Source organism: Rhinolophus ferrumequinum, chromosome 13 (genome assembly GCF_004115265.2).
Source record: "Rhinolophus ferrumequinum isolate MPI-CBG mRhiFer1 chromosome 13, mRhiFer1_v1.p, whole genome shotgun sequence".
Classification (NCBI taxonomy): Eukaryota; Metazoa; Chordata; class Mammalia; order Chiroptera; family Rhinolophidae; genus Rhinolophus; species Rhinolophus ferrumequinum.
Window position 1 is genome coordinate 54,974,198 of NC_046296.1, and position 19,749 is coordinate 54,993,946.

The window sequence follows — 19,749 nt, forward strand, 5'->3', positions numbered from 1 at the left end:
AGTTACGTTTTACCAAACAGACTAAGCTGTGTGGTTCCCGAGAATCAGGGGAAAGCAGCCTGGGAGGGCTGCACATGTCCAAGCTCCACCCTCACCTGCTTACCTCTCTGCCTCCTCTACATGCTGCAGGTTGAAAAGCAGTGACGGAACAATCTTGTCCATATGCTGTGGATCCCAGATATTGGCCTGTAATTCATCATTCACCGTCTTCCTCACCACCCCTTGCAGACCTTTGATACCCGACATTCGGATTCTGTGAGGAAAAAGGTGAAGTGGGGCCGTGAAGTCCTCAAACCCTGAGAAGTCTAGTTTCTATGGCAAGGACTTAGAGATACAACGTAGGGGTTGGGGACATATTCATGCATCCAAAGGCAGAATAAAGACCGCCCTCTACTTTCTGTGTGACTTGGGCTCCTGGCTAGCTGGCTTCCTGTGCTGGTCGACATGCACTCAGGAAGCCATACCTTCTGGCTCATCTTGGAGACCTCGTCTGTCTTTGCCCTGGTACCTCTGGGCTCCATCTTTAGGGTGCCAGGTGCTCCAGGCTCCCTCTCTTTAGTACTCAGCTGGGCTTGTTCCAGCTTGAGCCCAAGATGTAAGAGGTCATAGTGCTGCCAAGAAGGGCTGAGGCCAAATCCAGGGCTCTGAGCAGCTTACGGGGGAGAGAGGATCCAGAGGGAGAAGCACAGGCTCTCTGGGCACAAAAGGGTTTGGGCTGAGGCTAAGGTGACTGAGAAACCAAGTAGGAAATTGCACTGAATAACAGCACAGAGGGACCCCTTTCAAACATCCCCAGGCCACACTGCACTGACCCGGGGTCAGCACGGCCCTGCGAGCGGGGGCCCTTGTTACTGGCCCTTTATTTCAGTCTGAAGTTCTTTTTTTTAACTAAACGTTTTTCTCCTGATTACAAAATAATACATGCTAATTATAGAAAACGATAAAGAAGAATTACCCCTATGATCACTACTCAAAGAACCGTTATTGGCATTTTGGTGTCTTTCCTTTCTTCTGTGCATAATATGTAACAGAATTAAGAACCTCTGGTATAGGTAATATGTACTGTTTTTTTCCCCTATCACATTCCATCATAAGCATTTTTCTATGTCATTAACTCTTCATAACATGCACAACGTATTGTCATAAGAACTTTCTAAACAAGTCCCCTATTGGTCATTTAAGTTGTTTCTAAAATTTTTGCTACTATAACAATGCTACGATGGACATCACTGTATGAAATATTTGACTACATTTCGCATCATTGCCATGATGGAATTACTGAAGCAAAGGTAAGAAATGAAAGGCTCCCAATATTGCCAAAATACTCTCCCCTCCCCCAGTGCGCAAGCTGTGAGAGAATGCCATCCTCACTGTTCCTGCAGTGGCATGGGGAAATCTCATTTTAAACATCTGTTCTAATTTTATGGCTTAGAAACTTCTTAACATCTTGTAGCTATTTCAGTTTGTATCCTTTGGATGATTATTGGAGTTAAGCCATTTTTCTAAATATTTAGTTGCCAGTTTCAGCCTCAATTTTAAGTGCCATTACCACGGTGTGACCTTGGGCCTTACCTGGGGACCATAACAGGATGATGGGAGAGGCCTAACTGGGATACCCTGGCCCTGGACCAGTCGGGGCTGCTCACAATTGGCAAGGGTTCCCCAGGGAACCACTCTGCCTCTCTGATCCTGACCAGTGAAGTCCCTGAGCCAGAGGCTGTCCAAACTCGAGAACAAAGTAACTGGGACACTATTCTACTAAACCATTCTGGACTCTGGGCTAAAAGGCGCTCACTAATGCACAATAGAAATATATCCCAAAGATGCTGGACTCATGTTCCACCCAAGAGAGCCTGGCTGGCAAGAAAGCAGGCCCAGTGGGTGGGAAATTGTCTTCCCAGGACTTCCTTATGTGTGAATGTGAATTAAGTTTTCTTTTTGCCTTCAATCTCCCCAGAATTCCCTCCACATGAGTACACATTTCATTCCATGACACCCAGAGCTAACTGACCCTTTCAAAATAAATTCTGAAAAATCAGGCCTGGGGGAGAGGAATCTCTAACTGCTCCTTATAATGGATTCAGTGGAGGCCTATCCACGTGCAAAGGACCTGGGACATCTCTGAACGCCAGGGAACTGTGTGTGCGTGTGCACGCACACAACTGTTGATGGGACGGAAGGGTAGTTCTTGGAAAGAGGCTCTGGGATCTCTGGGCTGTGAACGAACAACAGGGAGAGAGCTCAGGGGAAAGGGGGAGCAGGGAGGGTATGGAAAAGAGACAAGAGGAAGGAATACGATTGATGCCAGAAACTCCTCTCACCCTGCAGGCCTTCCTTTTATGGATGGTAAGTGCCAGCCTGTGGGTGCTAATGGCACTGCCCACTTGCCAAGAGCAAATCTCAGCAACCCTTCTCCCGATGTTCAGTACACTCCTGATGCTGTCACAAGACGGTGCTGACCAGGTCTGCTTCCACGCCTCTCCACCAAACTGTGTGTGTGTGTGCGTGTGTGTGTGTGTGATTGCATGGATGTGTGTGATTGTGTGCACGAATGCATGGGTATGTGTGATTATGTATATGGTTGTGTGTGTGACTGTGTGCATGAGTGTGTGACTCTGTGTATGAGTGTGTGTGATTGTGTGTGGGGGAGAGGAAGGGGGAGAGAGACAGAGAGAGAAAAAGAAGAGTGGCACAAGGAGCATCCCCTCTGCCCCCGCCTGAAAGCTTGGCACTGCCTGAGGGTCACTACCTGTTACAGCTATACCTGGTTACAGTCCTGCACCTGCCCCAACACCTTCTTCTGGACATGCCCTGACTGCTCCAGCCCCCTCTGCCTCGTCATAGCCATTTTGGAGGGAGGTAGCTACTGTAGGAACCAACACTGGGGACAGGACAAGGGACTCCTTCCTCCTGTGGCCCCCACTGGCGTCCCACCTCCACGGTGGTAGCACAGCCCATGACTACTTCTGGGGGTGTGAGACTGCGGACACTGCTGACCAGTTTGTATCGGGACCTGCTCCGGAGTCATCCCACAGGCTTGGAAGCTTTGGGGACAAGCCACCTGGGGCATGGAGGGATTCACTTCCTGTTTCTCCAACCCAGATTGTCAACTGTGGCAAGCAAGCTGTTGTTGGGGCACCCAGGGCTCCTTGACCCCGCTGCTGCATAAAACGTGCCACTGGGGGCACAGGGAGGTGCTGAGGCATCAGCTGGGTTCAGGGATAAACCAGTGGAGAACTGGTTCACGGTGAGCATGCTGCCCACAGGACAACGGCAGCCCTGAGGTCCCTTCTTCTTTGACTCCCTGCAGCTTTGGTTGCTATGGACAGCTTCGTCCTTCTCCCTTCTTCTCCTCTTTTGAATGTATTCTCTGGTTTCATCTAGCTCCCCAGGTTGAAAGAAAATACACGTTGTAGGCAGGGACCTACTTCTAATTCTTTTGCACCCTGTAGTTCCAAGAACAATGCTCCCATAAAACGCCAACTTATAGCTTCATCAGCTTAACACCTACTTCATCTATCGGTCAGCACATATTCATGTACATTTCCTCGTGATTTCATCTGAGGGGTTTTATTTCTCTGTTGATAAGTGTACTTCTGTGAGTTACGTATGTTTATAAGTTTAAATATGTGTATGTAACAGTGTATCCTGTAATTCAAGATATTTATCTGAAAAGCATCCATTTATTCACTTACTCAACAAATATTTACTGAGTATCCACTGCTCTCCGGGCACTGTTTTAGCACTTGGGATGTACCAGAGAACAAAACAGTGATTCTTGCCCTCACAGAGCTCACATTCCAGTGGGGAGAGACAGACCATGAATAAGACACATAGTAAGTAAATTATGAAACATGTTTGAAGGGGATGAGTGCCATGGGTTAAAAGAAACAACAAAACAAAACAAAACTAGAACAGGGTGAGGAAGAATGGGAGTGGGTGTGTGGGGAATTCAGGGGAAGGTGTCACTGTCAAGGGGAACTTTGGGCAAAGGTTTGAAGGGGCTGAAGGAGTACGCTACACAGACCCACGGAGGAAGCACTCCAGGCACATGAGCAGACTGTGCAAAAGCCCTGTGGCAGCAATGTTCCTGGTGTGCTTGTGGGCAGCAAGGAGGCCTGCATGGCTGGAGGGGAATGAGTCGGGGGAGAGTGCAGGAGATGAAGTGAGAAGGGCGGTGAGGATCAGCCAATGCGAGGACTTTGCTTTTTATTGGTGGGTGGGAGTGTTTCTGGGTGTATAAGTACATGTGCTTCTGAACAAAAGAGCATGAGTACACGCATTTATGTGTGTTGTCACTGACTCTCAGATTGGGCTCGCAGGTCTGTTACCTTATATCCTACCCAGTTTTCTGCCCCAGAGGCTGTTCTTTTAGAAAACCTGGTGTTGGGAGCCCAGCACCACGCACTTGCCCGCCTAAGTTCTCCCAGGTGCTCTTTCCTCCCTAGCAACGTCAGAGCAGAGGGAATCACCAATGGGATCAGGGACACAGTTGGGGCTGGCAACCCTCCAAGACCCATCGCTGCTTCTGTCATTGGCTGCACAAGGCCCCTCGTCTTCCCCGACTCACTTGGTCTTGATTTCCAGGTCGTCGTGGCTGGAGTGGCACATTTCACTGAAGCGGGACACAAAGAAGTCATAGCTCCGATGATAGGACGGGGTGTCCTCCTCAATGTTGGCAAACTTCACAAACTGTCCGGGAGGAGACAGAGAAATGCACGTGACAGGTGACCCGCTGTCCTCCTCAATTTTGGGCCCTGGGACTTGATGTCCCCAGGCCCCTGCCATAGTAAAGCCAGGGAATATACACACCCCAGGAGCCATGCATCCCAGGACCCAGCTCTGGTCCGTCTCCCAGAGTACACTCAGGATATCTGAGTTCCAAATCCGGCTCACTGTTCCTGTCTACACAACAAGACTGGCACCTGTGGCCCTTCTCAGCCCTTCCCTGCTGGGGCGAACAGAGGGTGGAAGAGAAGGGAAAATGAAGGGGGCACAGAACCGCCTACTTCGTTTTACATCCAGAGCTGCACCAAAAACACACACAGGCTGAGAGAGAGGCTGTGAGGAATAACACTGAAACTGAGAGAAAGCCATCATCAAAGCACATAGCACCACCCTAGAGGGCATTCTGGGAAACAGGAACAAACCTGAGATTTGATTAAGAAGTGCAGTTATTACGTTGTATTGTGAAACATTTGAGTAAATCTTTAAATTTGCCGTTTCATTTCAGTGAAGTCTTGCTCAGCATCCGCAGCTGCTGGATTTCTGCTGCATCGCCTGCTGCACATTTGCAACTGCAAATAGGGACTTAATTTTAACCGACTCCCACAGAGAAGCGAGAATCATAGACTAAGTGGAATTAGATTACTAAAACATTACATATAATTCTTACAGGTTATTTTATTTGTTATAAATTCAGTACTGTAAACAACTCTAAAAAGATTAGAGTTAGAATGTATTCTCCATTACTCTGCCTTACAGTATTTAATTTTTACAAACATTTGTTCAAAAAGGATATACGATTGAGATGATTCTAGTACCAATTCCACTGTGTGTGTGTGTGTGTGTGTGTGTGTGTGTGGTTTTCACAGCACCAACAAGCAATGCCCCAGGCACCAGCTGGGTGTCTTACAATTCAACTCAATTCTGACACTATTTACCCGGAGAGAGCATCACATCCCACAGCTCAAGTGTTCAGCTTCACAAGACCGCCCCCTCCCACACCTTTCAGAGTCCAATCACACGTTCAGGGTATCTATCACCTGTACTTCTGACTGACCAGCTATAGATGAGGGTTTCCTACGATCCCCTCCTTGGGTTCATTCAATTTGCTAGAGCAGCTCACAGAATGCCGGGAAACATTTCATTTACTAGATTGCCAGTTTATTATAAAGGGATGTAACTCAGGAACAGCCAGATGGAAAAGCTGCACAGGGCAAGGTATGTGGGAGGGCCCGGGAGCGTCCAGGTCCTCTCCAGACACACCACCCTCCCTGCACACTCCCTGCACCCCCACTGTGCACCAACCCCGAAGCTCTCTGAAGCCCATCCTTTTGGGTGTTTATGGAGCCTTGATTGCATAGGCATGATTGACTAAATCATTGGCTCTCGGTGACTAAACTCAATCTCCAGCCCCTGTCCCCTCCCTGGAGGTTGTGGGTGGGGGTGGGAGGGACTGAAAGTTGCAAACCTCTAATCACACTGTGGAAAGGGGCTTGTTATGAATAACAAGACAGCATTCCACCTTCACGGAGCTCATTGCTTAGGAAATTCCAAGGGTTTTGGGAGCTCTGCGCTAGAAAAGCGGATTAAGACCAAATATATATATATTTCTAATATAAATCACAATGTCACAACTAAAATTATCTAGCCAGTACACTCACAACATTCAATTTGTCAGTTGGTTTCCCTATTTGACTACTTAAAAGTTGCTACTTTTTCTGGATGAAAATTAGCAACTTCTACAAACGCCATTATTGACGGTAGTGTTTTGTTCCTGCAATAATAAATATACAGTTATTTTCTGCTGACTGATAGAATTGCGACATACAAAGCTGGTAAGGAGATCTGTCCTTCCAAGTCACATCTAAAAGGCAGACATATGTAGAAGGTGCCAAAAAATGTATGCATATTATAAGAAAGGAAAAAACTGTATTAAAATTGTAATACTCAATATCTACCAATAACAAAAGATGAATACAAATCACGTTTGACTTCTGCAATTACAAGAGGTGCTCAGAGTGGTTCTCATCAGCGTTCAGACACTTCTGATTACGGTGAACTACTGCTTGAGCAACGTTCACCAAAGTGCCCACTTGTGTACATTTTCTGGCACCCCCATATTTACAAGCGAATATTCTGATATTAGCAATACATCTGGATGGCATTGCATTGTTGATGTGGTCCTGCAGAGGTAGTGGTAATCCACGTGATCACAAAGAGCAGGGATTAGATACAAGTTTAGGAGTTCTAGGAACAACGGGAAGTCAGCCTTTGGCTCTGTGACCTTCGCAAGCTCCCCAAGCCTAGAAGTTTGGCTGGAGCTACATTTGGGGGCATCGCTGCTCTTAACCAGTGACAGGATGTTCCCAGGGTGTACGCCCCACAGCCGAAGCCGGGCTTGGTCAGGGTGTCCGTCCACTCAGAGTGGACATGCAGCTCCAGGGGGTTCTAACTGCAGATCTATCTCTCACTGGCATTGTGACCTCTGAGTGGGATATTTAACTTCTCTTAGTGATACAGAGGGAGAAAGAGTTAAACTAAGACTTTGTCCCTAACATTCAGTGACAGCATGGACTCAAATGTATGTGAAGAGAATGAGTGACCCAACTTCCTGTTCACTGGTGTGAGAATTTATGGGCTAATAACAGTGAAAGTTTTGAAGCTTACATACATCAGGTACTCCCCGAAGCATTTTACACACATCGCCGCTTTTATTTCCTAAAATGACTAAGTTAGAGAGCCATCATTATTCTCATTTTACAGACAGAGAAACTGAGACTCTCAAACATTGAGTAACTCGCCCAGGTTCCTGCTGGAGTAACCCTCCATAGCAGGAGCTCTGCCCTGCAAACCTTCTCGGGTTTTCATTTTCTTTTTATTCCTGCTCCCTCCTTCCTCTAGCACCTCATGCCACATCACCCAGGAGAGCTGCTTACGTGGGGAGTGGTGGTGGATGCTGTTAGGGAAGAACCAGCTGAGAATGAAGAAGCAGCCCGGGGTGACCTTCGTCTGCTCTTGTTAAGGGGGCTGGAAGAGTGACGGCGCTGGTTTCCAAACACTGTGGTACAAAGTTATCCAGTGGGCTTGGTCACCACGCAGATCCCTGCCACCAGCCCCAGACGTGCTGTGTCAGTCTTAGACGAGGCCCAGGAATGTACCTTTTAGCAAAATCCCAAAGATGCGGTGGATGGTCTGAGGCCCACGTGTGAGAGACAAGCAGGGTCAGGGGTAGGCAGCCTGGTCTGTCTCTCCTCTCCAGCCCCATCTCCCACTCTGACGCTTCTCTGGTGCCTGATCTCTGTGGAAGGCACCATCAAGTTCCCCTTCACTTTCAACTTTGACTTTGCTCTTCCTTAAAGTGCCACGGAACTGGGAGCAGGACTGCTGGCCAGTCAGGTGGCATGGCCAAAGCAGTTGTTCGTGCCCAGTGTTGGTTCTGACCGGCTGTTATCTGTGCTGTACGTGCTGCTCAATATTTTGGCTACTACCCCTTAGCTATAAGATTAGAACTGAGACTACAATCCACTTTTAAAATGGAAAATTCAGTGACAGCCACTGAAGTAATAGAAGGTAGACAATGTGCATAGGGATTCCTTTTCTAAAACTATGGGTGGCCTTTTTCTAGGCTGGGCCAGCGGTTTTGTCTGAATCTATTCCAACTGGGCCAGCCACAGCTGCTAACCTCACTAGACAACGCCCTGTTCTTTTCTTCTGTGACCCTCTGCGCCCCTGGACTTTTACTCTTCTGTATTCATCTCAGAACTTAATTTTGAGCTTTTTCCTCAAATTTTGATTTTACATAATGGTTTTTGTATTTAAGTAGACTGTACCCTTGCTTTATCTGCTGGTCCTACAGTCAGACACCCACCTACCCCCTCGCTCTGCATCTTGTCATCTGTGTGGACCACTCACGTAACTTCTGAGCCACTGTTTCCTCATTTGTAAAATGCAGACCCTAGGACTCATGCCATGGGGTGGCCTCCAGGGCTAAATGAGGGGATGTATGCAGTGACCAGCACAGCGCCTGGCACTGAGGAGAACTGTGGTGAGCCTGGTAACTGGCCATTTGTGGTCTGCTCCATCAGTTCCAGGCCTAGGCTCAGGGGCAGTCCTACCCTTGTCCTTCCCATGCCACCCACACTGGCCCAGACAGGCATTCACAGAGCGGGAACCCAGATGGGCATTGTGGACCATGCAGGCAATGCATCTGAAGTCTGGAAAGAAGGAATCGAGTTACAATCACACCCCCCCTGCCCCGCCAATGGACTGGAGACCAAGGGTAGGAGTGGGGACAGGCAGAGAGCCGTGGAGTTGGAGGGTGAGGGCCAAGCCCCCGAAGACCACTCAGGGACTGTAGGTCACTTAGTGCTATAGGGTGGGAGGGGGCACACTAAGGGGCCAGGCAGAGGGGCTAGAAAGGCAGCTCCAGAAGCCGTCACTGCAAGACCGGGAAGACATGGCCCAACGCTTGTTTCATTTGCTTTCTTCTTCTCTTTAAAATATTTATATCCCTGCATATAACCATGAGTAAAGTAGAGAAAATCAAGAAAATCTCCCTGAGCTTCTGTTGTAACAGGAACTGTGTGAATCCAGACTTATTCTTGGTAAGGTTCTTATTTCTAAGAGGCTTAAACTTTTTATGGCTCCTACGGGATTCAGCACCAGTCACTGAACAAGTGTTTGTGGGGCAAAGTACGAATACATCCAAGATACCACCTAAACAGCGCTCTATTCTTCACACATCCGCAACTCCACTCATGGTGTCTTCCCATCCCACTTGATCAGAAAAGCAGATTTCAAATATGTTATAGTGAAGCTCACTTGCGTTGTTTTAACTCACACTTTGTCCTGTGGGAAGCCTTCAAAATATTCACCGACAGAGGGGTTTGGGTCAGGAGGAGCCACCATCTTTAACAGCAGGTGTGGATGGCAGCAGTGTTGGAAAGAAGCAGTTAACACCTATATGCTAAGTAAAAACAACATTGAATATTTGCGGCTTACACGTAGTATTAGTTTCCTGGGGCCACATCCTTCAATCTCCGCTTTCATCTTCACGTGTCTCCTCTGTGTCCAGTCTCCCTCTGCCTCTCTCTTATAAAGCCCTTGCGATTGCTTTTAGGGCCCACCTGGATGATCCAGGATACTCTCCCCATCTCATGATCTTTAACTTGGTCGCATCTGCAGACACCCTGTTTCCGTACAAAGTGACATCCACAGGTCCCAGGGATTGGCATGTGGACATCTATTGGGGGACCATTTTCCAGCCTGTCAGAACATCCATTATCTGGTGTAATTTTTTGGCAAACCAGTGAGTTTAGCAGAACTTTTATTCCTCCCATTGCGAAGCTGAGGAAACTGAAGCTCTAAGGGAGCAAGTGAATTATTTGAGGTCAACTAGCTTGTGACAGGTGGAGCCGGGCCTCAAACTTGGGAAACCTGATACTCTTTGCCCTCTACCAGTGATTTTAAATTTTTAACGTGCATCAGAACAACCTGGGAGCTTGTTGAAATTGCAGATTTCTGAGCCACCCCAGGCCTCTGGAACAAGATCTGGGATAGGGCCCAGGTGTCTGTATTCTGAAGACAACCCTCCCCCACTGCCTACCCCGAAGATTTGGGGTAGGTAGGGGATCTACAGCCCCATGTCCTTTGTCCCTTTACTGTTAAGATCGACCAGTAGCTATGGAAATATTCCGAGGTAGCTGGGAGGAAGAAAGCTTAAGCAGTATGCTTGTCCGTGGTAAAGGCTAGATAGACAGCCACGTCCTTTGAACTGGAGTGCTTTGGGGTTGAACCAAAGGTTGGATGGGTAACCTGCCATGGCTCCACTTCTGGGGCCCAGGACTGGCCAGGAGGCTGCATCCTCGAGTTTCAGGCTGTCAACCATTCCATTCCCTCACTCACCAGGACTCTTGCCCTGTTACAAAGTCTGGTGATGAGACCACACTTACTGCCATACAGTGGATGTGTGCCCCACTTATTACATTGCGGGGGGCACTAGGGCTAGCTAATAAAATAGGCACCTTTTTGGTACCAGGATCTCCGAGTGTCCTTAGGAACCCTTGGTTTGATGGCTTGGTAGGAGGAGTTTCCTTTCCCCAAGTCTGAAAGAATAACAGCACAGGCACACTAGCTCAGAGGACCTGGCCAGGGAACGTTGGCCTGCATTGTCCCCGTGGGGGCAGCTCCTAAAGAACCAACCCCAAGCTGCTCCTGAGTCTTCCAGTGGCTGACAGGACGAGGCCAAAAGGGAAATTTTGGTGGTTGTGGTTCAGAGGGTGAAACTGGGGTGTTTCATGGGGGCCCTGGTCAAGGGACCACGCCCGCTGTGGAAGTCCTCCTAGGAAATGTGCCCAAAGCTAGCTGAGATGGGGTAGAGACTCTAAAGTTTGACAGCGAGTAAGGCCTTTTATTTATAACAGGCTGTATAGTGCTAGGATTAGGAGAAGGCGTCCAGAGCCAAAATGCATTTCTAAATCCTTGCTCCTCCACTTATTTGGAGGCCGATCTGGGGCAAGTTACCTAAGCTCCCTGTGCCTCAGTCCCCCATCTGTAAAATGGGGCTAACAAGAGCAGCTGCCTCATAGACTTGGTATAACCAGCCCATCACAGTTAAGCGTTGCAGCCTCATTTCCCCCACCTCTGGCCCCCAGTGCCTTGTCGGCTTGCTGTCAACACTCCATGAGTTTTCACTGGGTCCATTTACCTGTGCCACTGGTCACCATTTGTTTTTGTAAGCTGGAACTTCCTGTCTGCTTCCCCTCTACCATTACTAATTCATACCGCTCAAATGGCTTTTATTAAAATGCTACTTGCCTAATGCATGAGATTGTGAAATAATAAAGTTGGTATCTTTGTATTAAACATATTACAATGATGAGAAAGGTCTCCATAGCAACAAACTGAAGATCCTGAACATGTGACACTTCAAAGGCCATGGGCACTGCTTAGGGTCACCCTTTCAAGATCAAAGTTCCAGCTTTTTATACACTACAAAGGGTGCCAAGCTTGCTGGAGCAGATCACCAACCCTCTCTACAGGCAGGAAGGAGCCACAATTGTGTGAAAACTGAGAGTTACTAAAGGCCTGGGTCAATAGAGAGAGAGCAAATTCCAAATATTGACATTGCAAAACCAGCTCTCCTCTGGTCTGCAGAAGGGAAGCTGAGCTGGTTGGCCTCTCACAGTGCTAGGCGAGTCTCCAATCTTTCCCTTCTTCTCCAGATGGGTGTTCTGAGCCTCACAACTTCCTGCCATCGACAACAGAACAATACTTTCAAATACTGGGCAGAAAGACAACCAAGCTCGCTCATGTTCTAGGACTGCAGGCCTTTCTGCTGTGTTTATCGACATAAGGAGAAATGGGAACTACCTCTTTGCTTCACCAAGATGAATACTAGCTGGAAAGCACCTCTTGTAAACCACATGTTGTGACTTTAACACCCCCTGCCCCGTTCTCCCCACTGCTATCATTTAAAGAGCCTCCCGGGAGCAGTTTCCACTAAAGCCAGAGAAACAGCTCCATTGTGACCTGATCACGTCGTGCAGATCTCCTGAGTGCCAGCTAAGGCAGCGTCACTCCCGAGACCTGCGACATCCTCTCCTACCTACCTCCACTGCGTCTTCCCTCCTTCAAGATTCTTTGTGTAACTGGTGTGGTTTTCAGGTCTCCTAGGAAAGCTCAGGCCTTGCTTCCCGAGAAGGGGATCCCTCCGGCCCTGAGCAGCCCCACGTGCTGGCCCCTGGGAAGCATCGGCCACCTCTGCTCTAAGACCCCGTCCTTTGCATGACCCCATGAGCTGTTCCACTGGCCTCACCATTCTGACCTGGCCTGCCTTCATGGAACCCAGTTCTAGCCCACTGGTCTCCAGTAGTGACTTCAGCACTGGTGCTGGAGACGGGAGCATTTCCTGTCTGCAGACGACCGTGGAAACCACAAGAGCTGATGAAATTGTCCAGGGGGAACATAGAGAGTGAGGAGAGGGTGGGGCACCAATCGTGGAGACCACAGACGTTTCAGGGGCAACTGTAAGAACAGAGTCATTGAAGGAAACCATATTATTTCCTATGGTTGCTGTCATAAATTACCACAGTTTGGTGGCCAAAACCACACAAATTTATTATATGATAGTTCTAAAATGGGTCTGCAGGGCTGTGTTCCTTCTGGAAATTCCAGGAAAGCATCCACTTCCCTCACTTTTCTAGCTTCCAGAGCTACCGATATCCTTTGGCTCATGGATCCCTTCCTCCATCTGCAAGGCCAGCAGAGGAGCATCTTCAAATCTCTTTCTCTGTATTTCCATCATCATGTACCTTCTGTCTGACTCTGGTCCTCTCACCTCCCTGTTACAGAGATCCTTGTGATTGCATCAGGCCCACCTAGATAATCCAGAATAACCTTCCCATCTCCAGATTCTTAACTTGATGTGATCTGCAAAGTCCCTTTGGTCATACAAAATAACATCCATAGGTTCTAGTGATTAGGATGTGGACCTCCTTGGGGGACCACTGTTCAAAGAACCACAGAAACTAAGAAGGATGAGCCAGATGGGAAGAGCTGGAATGACAGGGTCAGGGAGTCAAGGAAGTACGAAGAAGGTGTAATCAACAGGGAGAAAGCCACCAAAGATACAAACCAGCTGAAAGATGAGTGGGGGATGGGTGATTTGCATGGTTTCTCAGATTTCTAACTGCTTTTACAATGGAGAGAGCCAGCTGTCACTACCCTAACCTGGGGTAACACTGAGCACCCACAAAAGTGGAACACTACACGTTGTACTCCTGTTGCAACGCTCAGTGTCATACCCAGCACCCCCCATGAAGTAATATGGGCAAACGTTTTTTATTAATAACTGCATCTAATCAAATCTTCAGTTTGCAGGAAGTACAGGAGACAGGAGAGCAAAATGAATGACACCACAAGAAAATAATCAGACAAATCCAGAATGTGGGGCATTCTACAAAGCAACTGACTTGGTCTCTTCAAAAGGTCAATGTTAGGAAAAACAAAGCGAGATGAGACAGGGGTTGGGACTGGTTAAGAGATATAGAAGACACAGAAAACAAAGTAAATGGGAATCTTTTGGAGAGGAAGAAGACGGACACAGGAAGTTGAGGGAACCCCACCCGATAGCCCCTATTTTCTCAACGGCAGAAAGAAAGGCCACTTCTGAGACTGAAGAAGCAGATTTGGGAAGGCAATTGAGGGGAAAATAGAAGGTTTGTAGTGACCACAGAGAGGATGGGAGAAGGTGGTGTCAAAGAATGTTGCTGCCCTGAAAGCCCGGTAAAATTGGAAAGCACGTGTTTGTAGAGGCCCCAACCCACAGTCATGTGGTTTTCTGAGGTGGTTCTCTGAACTGGGGCATTTGCAGTTAGGGGGTGGGTGGGGAGAAGGCAGAGCATGGCTGCGGCAGGACGAGAAGGGCAAGGTGCGTGGACAAAGAGTATGTTGGTTCCCACTGGGTCCAGGAAGGAGGCCAAGAAAGGTAGTCTCCATGGGAGCTGAACCTGAGAGAAAAAGGAAGGCATCCAGGAAGGGGAGATCTTAATGAGGTACAGGGGCAGTGAGGGAGCAAGAGCAGAAGGACAGAGCCTTGGGCATGTCACGGCCTTTCTGCTTTACCAGAAGGAAAGAGCTCCAGGGTCCTGTCTCACTCCAGCGTGCTGGAGGAGGCTACCCTGCCCTGTGGCAGCCAAGCGACCTGCTTTTGCATCACCTCCGAGCCTGCTTGACTTAAGGCTGTGGTGCAGTAAAAGCACAAATGCCTATATGCCACTGACTTTGGGTTACTCAGAACTGAAAGCACAATTTTTGAAAATTATAAAACATAAAATTAACCCTTTAAAGTGCACAATTCAGGGGCATTTAGTACTTTCACATGGTTTGCAACTAAAGGATTTTTATCATCCCGAAAGGAAATCCTGTGCCCATTAATCAGTCACTTTCCTTTCCCCTCTCCCCCAGCCTCTCTTTCTGTCTCTATGGATTGACCTAGTCAGGGTATCGCAAATAAACAGAATCACACAATATGTGACGTCCTGGCTATTGTGGATAGTGCTGCTATGAACATTTGTGTACAATATTTGTTTGAGTCCCCGTTTTCAATTCTTTGGGGTATATACTTAGGAAGAATTGCTGAGTCACATGGTAATTCTCTATGGTTAACTTTCTGGGGAATCACTAAATTGTTTTCCACAGTGCCTGTACCATTTTCCATTTTCATCAGCAATGTACGAGGGTTCCAATCTCTATACGTCCTCACCACCACTTGTCATTTTACAGGGCTTTTTAAAATAGTCATCCTAGTAGATATGAAGGACTATCTCATTGTAGTTTTGATTTGTATTGCCGCAATGATCAGTGATGTTGAGCATCTTTCCATGTGCTGTCTTCTTTGGGGAAATGTCTATTCAAGTCTTTGGTCTAATTTTTAATTGGGTTATCTTTTGTTTTTACACTGTAAGAAATTTTCATATATTCTGGACTCTTATCAGAGACATGATTTGTAAACATTTTCTCCCATTGTATGGGTTGTCTTTCCACTTTTTGATCATGTCCTCTTGATGCACGAAAGTTCTTAATTTTGATGAAGTCCAATTTATCTATTTTTTTGTTGCTTGTGTTTTTGATGTTGTGTCTAAGAAACCCCTGCCAAATTCAAGATCATAAATATATACCTCTATAAGTTCTTCTAAGAGTTTTACACTTTCAGCTCTTACATTTAGGTCTTTGATCTATTTTGAGTTAATTTTTGTCTATGTTGTGAGGTAGGGTTGAAAGTGCAAACTTTAAACCCATGACCCTTTATGCTATTTTATTAGTTACACTAGGCTAATGTATGACGTTGTTCATGGGGAAGACCTCGGCATTCTCAGGTTTAATATTTTCAGTTGATCATTAGTGAATGACCTCAAAAGGTCAGGACACATGGTCATTGCACTGTCCCTGAGACACACATTTGGACCCATCATGAAAAGAAGCAGGTGTGACAAAGCATATCCTGAACAAGTAAGCGAAGATAGCTCCCCATTGTCTCCTGACTTCTCTGCTTCCTCATCATCACCCAAAATTCAGATTCTCACTAAAGGCTTGAAAGCATCACTTAAATTTTAAAAATTATACTTTATTATGTAATATGCAGGAATGGTATTAGCAAATTGGTACTTTGTGACAAGTGTCAAGAGAAAAATTCTGAGATGTCCTAAGTTAATTACAGCAGGCCAGAGGGTGGGAAGATGAGACAAGGAGTTAATCAGTTAGCAGAGCTACCGCAGACACCAATAAAAGATTGCTCACATTCCTGAATGTATGTTGAAACTTTGAATCAAATTCCAGCTGGCTATTTTAGCTCTCATCTAGAGGGACTAGCTGAATACCAGACTTCACTGCATCCTGCTTACGCATGAACTATCTGGACTGTTGCCCACAACCAATCCAGGAGCATCAAGTACTTCTTCCTTATGGACTATGCACCTGTCACAGAACTTCCTCTGCTTCACCTTCTCATGCCCCTCCTACCTATAGCCAATGTAAATTCTTTCAAAACAACTTAGATCTTTCTTCCCCAAACTCATTGTATAAAAGAGCCCCCTCAGACCCAGGACGGTGGACATGTTGTCTTCTCTATCTAGCCATGTTGCTGGTGGTTTAGATTGCACACCCCAGGACCTGGTCCTTTTTCTGGCTAGCATGTAGCTCAATAAACACTTTTTTTCAGAAAAGCTTTCGGCCTTGAAGGCTTTTTGTTGAACACAAGTCTCCACACAGCTTCATCCTTGGATGATCAAGTACATGTTGGATAAATACCCATTAGGAATGAAGAAAGAAAAGAAAGAAGAAAGGGAGAAAGAAAGGAAGGAGGGCAGAAGGATGCTTGCACAGGTTTAAGACTGCAATGGGTCAGTGGTCCCCAAATTTGCTGCTAACGTCACATGGGAAACTAAAACGTGGACTCAGGTGTCCCTTCCAGAGATGTTGATCAGTGGATGTGGCTGAGACCTGGGAATCTAGACTTCCAAAGCTCTCCAGGAGACTGTCAGTGGCTGGGTTTGGGACCTGGAAGCAGGAAAGCAGTTTCTGACGAGATGCTCTGCTGAAGGGTGAGATTTGTTCTGAGCCAGGTAGCAAAACCAGGTCTGAGGGAAAGGCTACAGGGAGGCAGAGCTGGCTCAGGGTAAAGGTTTTTCTTAACTTAGCAGCCATAGGCTGTGGGTCACCTTGGACGCAGTGAGCCTGACCGCATGGAGGCTGGTGCCAAGGCGGGGCTCTTGGGAGAGGACCCCACATTAGGTGGGGCCTAGTGAGAGGCGAACACATGGCACGGGTGAATAAATCACCGTTCTAAACTTCTTTGGGCCTTCATTTCCAGGCAGAGAAATCCAGCAAAATGGGGGTGATGGATGAGCTCAAGTACTTTCTTTTTCCTTTTCTCTTTCTCTTTTTCCCAACTTCCTTGTCTTTCTTTCAATTTCCTGGCAGCAAAACTCTTTATCCAAACGAAATGTTGCAAGGTTCCACACAGAATCCTTCTATTCCTCCTCCTGCAGCGCCCCCTCCCTTTGCTCCCACAAAGCCTCTATCCCCATGAAAACCAGTTGAAACACTTAGGCTAGACTCTCTAAGAGTATAACAAGCACCAGCGTGCCAGCAGTTCTAAAACGATGCAGAGAAAACGATGTTCTTCTTGGGAAGGCGTGAGAAGTTTCTAGGCTTAGAGAGCTGGGAAGAGCATCCAGAGGAGGGAAACCACTAGCAAAGGCTGCTCCCAAGCTGGACTCTGAATCTACTGCAATTATTTGACTTAACTTACTTAAAATTGCCTGTCCTTACTACTGTCTGTAGTACAGTAATTGTTAGTCAACCACCATGTTGTTGTTGCAATGATACACTGTTACGGAGAATCTAGGAATTTGCAGGGCCCTGAATTTCCAAGGCTGAAGCTAACAAAACGCCTACCCTGGGCCAGGATTTGCTGTGGGAAAAGCAAGAAGAGCGGGTGGCCACCTGCATCTGTTTCCCCCGTAGGGAGACGCCCTCTGAATGCCAGATGACTGGTTTATTTTCAATTCAGATGTTCTCTTCTAGACTATAGTTATGTGAAACAGGACAAGTGAAACAGTATCTGAAGCTGTTGCCAGGGCGACCTGACAAAAGACTTTACCCTTTGCTACTGTATATGTAATTTGTCTAAGGCAGCTGGCCCACAGAGAGAAGAGAAGGGAATAGGTAGGTTGTGACTCCTGGTCTTGAAAAGTTAAGTTGAAAGACTATTATTTTCTGGTTAAATCAACATAGAAAAGGAAAGCTCATGTGACCCATGCAATAAAAATTCAGAAAAGTCAGGAATGAATGTGAAGAGGACAAATATCAAACTTTTTTTTGGGGGGGGGTGTGTGTGTGATACGTGTAAAATAGTTGCACATCAGGGCTTTTAACACCAAGCTGCCTAAATACCTGGAACTGAAAATATGCCCCGAAGAGGAGGGTATAGAAGAGAGGGCAAGAAATTGGAGAAAGCAACCAGAATGTTCAAGTACGTATGTGTATACACACATATGATGCCAGGAGTTCTTGACATACCTGCTAGTTCTTCTCTCCCCAGACCATGACCTGTCATGGTAGCAAGGTAGCATGTACTGAGTAGCATGTACAGTAAATGGTAGCATGTACTGAGTAGCATGTACAGTACATGGTAGCATGTACTGAGTCCAGCATTATCCTGCTTGGACAAGTGCAATCTGCTCATGGTATCGATGAGAAGACTGAGGCTCAAGGTTAACCCACTCGGCGTTACCCAGCTAGATAAGGGCAGAGCTAAGCCCGAAGCCCTGTTTCCTGCTTCCCTGGGATCTTTCCACTGGTGTCTCTGCCTGTGACATCGGTTATTCCATACAGTGACGGTGGCACAACCTTGTGGATATACTAGAACCACTGAATCATATGCTTTCATGCAGTAATTTTATTTTTAAAATTTATTTTATTTACTGTATATGTTATAAAGTATAACATATAAGTTATATATTTATATTTAAATTAAAAAACCAAATATACCTCTATCCACACAAAGGGGGCCACTAAGACAAGCACTGCGTTGTACTTACAAGGTCACAAGCCAAACAGGAATCGATCACAACCACACTGACCCCAAGGCTCCGCCCACCCTGTACCGCCACCCGCCCTGTATCGCCACCCGCCCTGTACCCCCTCTCGCCCTGTACCCCCACTCCCACCGTCAGAGCCCGGGGCAGCTCCTTACCGAGTTGGTGCCGAGGATCTGCAGGTTGGGCTTCTCTGACTCCAGCAGCTTGGCCACCATCTTGAGGAAACTCTCCACGAAGAGGTTGATGCTCTGGCAGTGGCAGGCCATGAGCAGCTGGTCCAGCGCCTCCATGGCGATGCACACATACCTGGGGAAAGCCGCACCACTGCCATCACTCCGCACACGCCCATTCCACCCGCACTACGTGACAATCCAGAGGGCCGAGCAGTGACCGCTGGGGCAGCATCCGGGAAATGAGGCTTCTACAAGCTGTCAATGCCCAGATGCCATGCCAACAGGTGCCCACCTCAGCCCAGCACTGAGGATCAGAGCCCGGAGGGAGCCTAAACACAACTCACCTAGCACCTCACTGTACAGCTGAGGAACAGGAGGACAGATGATGTTTACCATTTCGTGAGTAAATACGGAAAGAATTGATACCTGGAGAGCAAATCCTGAACCAGAATACAGTGAGATCAGAGCAGTACTTGACCCAAGTCAAGAAGTGTTTGTTGAGCACCCACTGGGGAAAAGCTCTCCTAGTCAGTGCAGGGGGTGCAAGGATGAAGTCCTTCAAGTTAAGGAGCCCAGGGTCGGATGGATGAGATAAACACACAGACACTTCTTCTAAAGGGAAAATAAGGAATGCTACAAGAAAATCATGCATGACGTCCCTGGAGGGTTCCAAAGTAGGAGAGAGATGGCTCTAGTGGGGAGGAAGTAAAGCACCTTGTGAAGCAACTTCATGAAGGAGCTGAGATGGG

The 19,749-nt window shown here is 47.3% G+C and overlaps 1 protein-coding gene across 1 annotated transcript in view; it reads right to left on the bottom strand.

Moving 5' to 3' along the window:
• EFR3B (EFR3 homolog B) overlaps positions 1–19,749 on the bottom strand; it is an 80,558-nt gene that overhangs the window by 22,693 nt on the left and 38,116 nt on the right. The window contains exons 4-6 of the mRNA XM_033124870.1: positions 18,983–19,133; positions 4,571–4,692; positions 104–253 (exon numbers count right to left, since the gene is read on the bottom strand). Coding sequence (XP_032980761.1) covers positions 104–253; positions 4,571–4,692; positions 18,983–19,133 — 423 coding nt within the window. The remainder of the gene's footprint in view (positions 1–103; positions 254–4,570; positions 4,693–18,982; positions 19,134–19,749) is intronic.